The sequence below is a fragment of the Oncorhynchus clarkii genome, chromosome 1 (genome assembly GCF_045791955.1).
Source record: "Oncorhynchus clarkii lewisi isolate Uvic-CL-2024 chromosome 1, UVic_Ocla_1.0, whole genome shotgun sequence".
NCBI classification, from domain to species: Eukaryota; Metazoa; Chordata; class Actinopteri; order Salmoniformes; family Salmonidae; genus Oncorhynchus; species Oncorhynchus clarkii.
Window position 1 is genome coordinate 80,701,569 of NC_092147.1, and position 7,320 is coordinate 80,708,888.

General features: G+C 41.1%; 1 protein-coding gene across 1 annotated transcript; it reads right to left on the bottom strand.

Annotated features, from left to right (window-relative positions):
• Positions 1-417: 417 nt before the first annotated feature.
• LOC139413115 (zinc finger protein 503-like) lies at positions 418-3,299 on the bottom strand. Its single transcript, XM_071160191.1, has 2 exons — positions 2,766-3,299; positions 418-2,346 (listed from the first exon to the last, which is right to left on the bottom strand). Exons 1-2 carry the CDS (start codon positions 3,006-3,008, stop codon positions 946-948), a joined length of 1,644 nt encoding a protein of 547 aa, XP_071016292.1. The 5' UTR covers positions 3,009-3,299; the 3' UTR covers positions 418-945.
• Positions 3,300-7,320: the final 4,021 nt, after the last annotated feature.

Consider the following 7,320-nt stretch of genomic DNA (forward strand, 5'->3'; position numbering starts at 1 on the left):
CAATAATGTCAAAACTAATCGTCAATCAACAATTTTTAACATGCTTTGATGGATGCATCCCGTTTCAGAACATGCAGACACACTTGCACACTTCGCGCTCACACACTCAATCATGACGTTCAGCTAGCTATACACTATTGTTGAAATAATGTCCAATCTTAGTTGCATTCGTTTTCAAAGTTGTCTGTTTAGTTTTAAAATAGCCTAGTGTTTCAACTTAAGTCAAATGTATAATGCAAAAAAAAAATCACATTAAACTCTATAGAGATGTTGTAGAAATAAAGTGCACTTTAAAGTGAACATTTAAAAAAACATAGCCTACTCTGTAAATAACGTTCCAGTTGTTTGTATATGCAACCAGTTAATAAGATTAACTTCCCAGATCAGCACATCTCATAATGTCACTTTAAAATCATAAAGAAACCAGAAACTGTTTAATGAAATAGCATGTTAAAAATGTAGGTCTTGTTGTTATCATAAAAGGAGGCACACGGAAATATGGAACAGAATCGTTTCTTATTTTTCCAGAATACATACAAAAAAATACCAATTCTCTTTCCCTGGTATACACCTGAAAAATAACGGCAATTTTAAATGTGGACAATTTGGGATTTTAAGAAACAAACATGCATGTCAATTATTTTATTTTCAATGAAACATTAAATAAGAACAATACAATCATATCAATTTCAAATGAACATCGAAATGAAAACCTCTATTTTATTAGTATTCTACCATGTGTGTTTTCATTTTACCTATAGAGTTCAGTTTAAACATAATGCACTTCGAGTCTCTCAAATATCTTCAATTTGTAGCTATTATCGTCCGCTTTCAGTCGACATAAATAAATACAGTCCACGGATCCTGTCCATAGGTGGAGCGTTGATATAAAAGTCTTTATATTTGCATTTTATCATTATAAACTTTTCAAAAGTCAAGTGTGTTTCACTGGTATCCCAGCGCCGATGCTGTGGTGAGTCTCTGGCCGTACAGTGCATATGGGGAGTAGTATGGCCCGGTAGCTGCGGGGACGGGAACAGGGGCTCCGGTAGGCAGGGGGCTCTTGGAGTACGGATGGTAACGGCTGCTTAGTCCCAACGCGTGATGCGGACTCCTCAGGGTCAGTGTCCCGGGGCTTCCTGGGCCTCCGGACTGCGGCATGTGCATGTGGCACGCCATAGCGGCAGCCGCAGCACTCGCTAAAGATGAGGAACTAGGGTAACCCGATATCAACTTTTCCGCCCCGGTGAAGGCGGTGTGCGTCCGCAGGTGTATCAGCAGCTCCTCGGAAGAGGAGAAACGCTTGTCGCAGGGTCCGTTCGCAGACACCCAGTTACAGACGTGAGGAAGTGGGTCGTTGGGGAGCATGAAACCATAGGGGTACAAAGGATGTCCACTGAACGACTGCGGAGAGGAGTGCATGCCGTGCAAAAGGTGTGTCGGGTACATGTGGTGGTACCCGGATTTCATCGCGTTGTCGTGGCACTGCTGTGAGGCACTGGCAGCGCCCGCTAAGTGGCTGGCACAATGGTAACTTAAGCAGTAAGGGTCTCTACACAGGCTGGCTGACATGATGGAGGGTGGAGAGGCCCCAGCCAGTGGGCTGGATCCGGCTTTACTGCAGCCCATGCTGGCCAGCTGTGCGTTAACCAGGCTGCCGCCGTGGGGGAGATAGTGTTGGGGATAACCTGCGTAGGCCCCTAAACTCCCGGGGTAGTGCATGCCAGCAGGCGGCAGGGGAAAAACTGTCTGACCAGGTTTGTAAGGAGAGACCGGGGCTACAAGTCCTGACCCCAGTCCGGAAGCTGAGGAAGCGGAGGTTATGGAGGACGATTCCGAAGACGGGGCTTTGGACCCGGGCGTCTCCTGGTGCTGGTTCACCTCCACGTTAATTCCACCGCAACTCACGCTTATCCTGCTGTGGCTGTTAGTGGTTCCAGATCCGTCCGTTGTGCCATTTTTATTACAATCTGAATCTTTCTTGTCCTCCCTGTCTCCACACTTCCCCTCAGACGGCATGGGAGAGGCAGAAGTGCTGGAGTTGGGGCTGCCTGTCCGTGGCGTGAACGGCTGACAGGTGGCGCTCGGTACTCGGAAACCAGTCTTCTCTCCACTCGAAACGCCCGAGGACGAGTCCTTCTTATCGGACGGTTTCGAATAGGGTTTGAAGCTAGATTTGTCATCCACACCGATGTCGCTCATTTTTAATGGACCGGATTTGGATTCCTTGTCACTAGATCCATTAGATGTAATCGAGGAGAGTTTGGAAGAGGGAGGGGGGTCTGGTTTACCGATTTGAGAGCATGTCTGCGCCAGCAGTGCCAATGGACTCTTCTTGGCATCTAGCTGTAGAGAAAACAACAAGACCGATATTTACAAATTGAATAGTGAAAAAATATAAAAACAGTCAAACAAGAGGACTTTTGATCGAAATGCATCCAGCAACGGAATGTCCGAGCCCTTCTCCGCCGCCACCCCAAAATAAAAGAGTAGTGCGCAATGCGCAGCTTTTACGCGAGAGAATAGCCGAGCTCTAAGAGAACGATGAACATTTCCTACATTTATAAAACATGTATTTTATCAATGAGCTCTATAATAGAATAGCCCACATCTACACTTCGATATAGTACATCGTTATTTATATGCTGTTTCCTGTGCTACATTCCGGGAGAACCGTTTCTATTTGTAATGGTTACAAAACAACAAAAACAGTCAACTTTAACTTATTAATTCAGCTGTTTTTTAAATTGTTTTTTAAATCTTACCTCAATAGGGCTAATCGGGGTAGATGGTAACGGTTGAAGGTACTCTGGGTGCAAAATGTGTCCTGATCGTGCCGTAAGCATTCTCAAAACCTTGATGGGGACTCGCTTAGCTTGCCGTAGATGGTCCGACGGGGGAACGGAATGAAGAAAAGGCTTGTTGATGTTATTCCGAGAGTCGATGCTCTCCCAGACTAGATGAGTATTACTATTGCTCAGAGCAGACACCGAGGGCGATGTGATCATGTCCTAATTCTCACGAAATTAGTCGGTAATGCATTTATCAGATTCATCAAGAAAGGTGAAAAGCAATTACAACCTCTCTCGAAAATCAGGAGAGTAAAAAAGTGTTGGTATTGCGTGTAATAATCCTTATAGTGAGAGGAAAATAAGAAGGTGCGGCTGGTAAGCAGGAAGAAGATACAGGAGAGTGATTGCGATGTTATCGCGGATCCGAGGCTGCGTCTTGCATCATAGGCATTGCGCGTTCTGTATCTCCCAGCAGATCCGCTCTCTATACTCCCAAAGTACGAACTGGTAGAAATGCTCACTTCAAAAGCATCTGAATTAGTCCGAGATTAAAGCCTTTGCCGCCTTCCAATCAAATGGGACCCTGAGGTGATTGGAGGGTCAAGGGGATGTGACGTTATCCTCTATTTTTACAGCGCGGGGGAAGAGGTAGGGAGGAATAGTTGGGTTGTTGTGCGCGCTCTCACCATCCTATAGGCAGGACAGGGCAAGGCTTGTTTAGATTTTTCAGCGTCTGAAAAATAACTGTATATAGACGCAAGTGAAGACATTTGGCAAATGAATAGGTTGGTGATGTGGTAATGGTTATTACTGGAAGACATGAGCTACATGATACTTAGGAGATGGGAAATGTACTCATAAAAATAAATTCAATCGTTATTCATTTGTTTTCTAATGACTAATGCACTAATAAGCATTGTTATTGGCACTTTTGGCCTATTGAATCTTGAATCTTAACACAAGCATGTATCTTAGTCTACACATACATTTCCCAATGTGAATTATATCCCACAACCAGAAGATCAACCACTTCAACTCGATTCAGACAAGCGTTGACAGGAACAGACCAATGCAGTGATGGAGGGATGAGAATGTCACATGTTTTCAGTAGCCTATAATATACACTGCCCTTCTATGTCTATATCCACCCCTCAGTCAACTGTCAATTCTGCTCCACCGCAATCAATCAGTTATTTGTCAGGGGCTGTCAATCCTGCCTTGATTTGACAGCTATTGTAGCGGATTACATGCGAGCATAGTTGCATGGGGAAAAGGGGACACATGGAAAGAGAGAGATGCATCTGAGAAAAGAGACTTAATTTGGACGAAATCAATCTTTATCGTGTTAAATTAAATGTGTATATACGCATCGACAATATGCTGACTGCACAGCGCTATGCATCTTTTTCAGATTTATTCATACGTCTCCATGGAATTGAGGACTGTATTTGAAAATTAATGAAGAAATTGACTTGGCTAAACTAACCACATTTTACAAGGTTCTCCTCAAACACAGCGACCGAAGGCACATCTTGGTCGCAGATTCACTTGGATTTATGCCTCGTTCACGTGCTAGTCTGAACTAAGAAACTCGGACATTTCCGACTTGCTAACTGTTGTAGTTAATTGTACAGGTGCCGCTTTCAAACCAGTTAGTAAGCAGGACATTTCCGAGTTTCCTAGTTCAGACTAGCACGTGAACGCGGCATAAATTAAGCATTTTCAACGTTTTCCCTCCCTGTCAAATACTTCAAAACGAGGAATGTGTCCCAAAAACCGCACTAAACACGCCATGGAGTTTAGGTGCTCTGATGTTATTTAACTAGGCAAGTCAGTTAAGAACAAACTCTTATTTACAATGACGGCCTACTGAACACTGCCTTGTTCAGGGGCAGAACGACAGATTTTTACCTTGCCAGCTCTGAGGTTCGATCTAACAACCTTTCGGTTAATGGCCCGACGCTCTAACCACTAGGCTACCTGTCAGAAATCGTTCAAAGACGAACAGAGTCAACTATCATATTTTAGTAATGTTCATGTTCCTGCTTATGGACATTACTTGGTAATAGACTTACCTACATTTAGCCTAGATAGGGGAAACGTTATGGCTAAAATTACATTTAAATGTAATAGTGTGAATTGCTTGAAATGTGACCAGAAAGTGTTTTTAAATGGCAATCTTGTGTTGCTTAGTAGGCTATATGGAGCATTTAACATTATTTTGAATAGCCAATATGAACACAGTTATTAGTGGAAGGCAAAGTTCCCCATAACAAAGTCACTCCGAGCAGGAGGTTCACATTACTGAGTGAAACATAATGTCCTGGATTCTCTGCAAAGGCGAACAATAACCACTTTCCCTCACAGATCCAAACGTACTTCTTCTATACCTACGGTAAAAAAAAAAAAACGTCATTCGCCTCTGGCACATTGTTATCTCCCCAACAACAATGACAAATAAAAGGGAACAAAAAAACTAGTCCAGACATTTTATATTGATGTCAACTCGATTTAATTTACATACAATGAAAATTATTTATTTTATTTAAGTGGGAGAAAAGAGGGGTGACTGAAAGATAAATAAAAGAGAAATGGTGTGTCAGAGCGCTGAGAAAAAAGTTTAAAATGCCTTGAACTATTCACCGCTGAGATGGCTAATCAGTATTGAGGCTCAGGGGAATCGGGCAGCCTTTCAATGCGGGTCTCTTTTCATCTCAATCGGGATAGAGGCGCTCAATTAAAAGCCTATCAGTTTATAAGTAAATCAACGCCTATCAAAGTTGTCACTTCAAACAAAACGATTATTATTGTAACCCGCCTCCGCCATTAATCTCTCTCTACGGTAATCGGTTTGACAGGTCATCTTGGAGAGCAAGAAAACCTGGAGTGGGCAATCACAGGGGGGCAGAAAAACAGCTGGAAAAGTAAATATATTTATTTTAGGCCTTCAAAGAATTTTGTTAAAATGACCGGCCTTTCGGAAAACTATGGATATATATTTGAAGTTATATCTTATAAAAAAATTGAACCAGAGTGTAAAATATGTCATTTATATTTTAACCATAAGGGAATTATAGCCAGAATATGACGTGAATGATTTTACTTTGTAGGCTACTCAAGTGTCATGTCAACATTGGCCTAAATAAAGGCCTATTCACACGAAACCCAACTTCTTGCAGCCTATTGAAGCCTTACCATATAATTAATGTTCTTATCGCAGAAGCAAAAACTGCTGTAGTCATAAACTGCTATCCTGCTGCTATTGGATCAGGTCTCTCTTGGAAAAGAGATATTATCTCAACGAGAAAAAAAACCTGTATAAATAAAAGGTTAAATAAAAATAATTTAAAAAAAATGTATATTTTGAGCCCTTGAATAAAGGAAATATCTCAGATGAATTTGCATTGTAGCCTAATGTCTTTTATCTGATTTTTTATTTACATTTTAAGCCATACATGTATTTTCTGTTAATCGTTCACTAAAGTTAATTGCAACGTACTGGCCGCCTGCTCGTTTTATTTTCAAACCATACTGAATGTAATTTGTGAATACCTTACTCATTACTCGGTGTGCACAAAACTGCATTAAATCTATTACTGACAAATTACAACATAAATCAATTAAATTACGTTGTGACATTTATTTTTTGGAGACTTACAAAGTGTAAACATAACTAAGCAAGAAAGTGTCTTACAAATACAATTTTCCCGTGGCCCTTAAATGCTGTGGACTTTGAAGTACAAGAAGAAGGAGAAAACGGCCTATTAATCCAAATGTTGTCTGTCTGGCAGAACAGGAAGAGAACGTTTCACAATATGCAAAGATATATGATTGATAGACGTCAGTCTAACTGTTTTCTGTAAGGGCTGTCAGCCCGTGACAAATTACGTGAGTTATTATGGCAAAGGGCAACCATAAATTCCCAGTGTCAGGCGAAACCCCTCTTTATTGTCGGTTTGACGAATGAGGTTCTACACCAGATTCCAAATACTCGATATTTCCGTTAAATGGAAACACATTTTTCCCTGACATAATTCAGAATATTTAAATAGAACGTTTTAAAAGTCCCCATATACTTCATAACGACGACATGTTTATGAATCACTCCCTATATGTAAATATAATTATTTAAAGCAGCACGAGAGTAGCATTGGACGTTGGACTGTCAGTTCTGCTCTAGGCTATATGCCTCCTTAGCAGAGGGTTGCAGCGAAGGCAACATTTAATATATTACATTGGGTTTAGAATTGAGGTTTTCATTCCCCTATATAGGGAGTATTGGAATTATGCTAATTAAATAACCTACTTTTATAACGTAAAATACATTTTCAATGACGCACAGTGAGTTTGTCGCCGACTATAATAAATAGTGTATTTATTTTTTTTGCAATATAACTCACATACTTTTCTGTCGTAATCAAGCGAATAGGCTCTCGCATCCATTATTTTATTTTTTCATGCAAGGAGTTTGCTGAAAGAGTAGCCTTAGTACGGACATCAACAAAGCGATATATCAACATCAACAAAG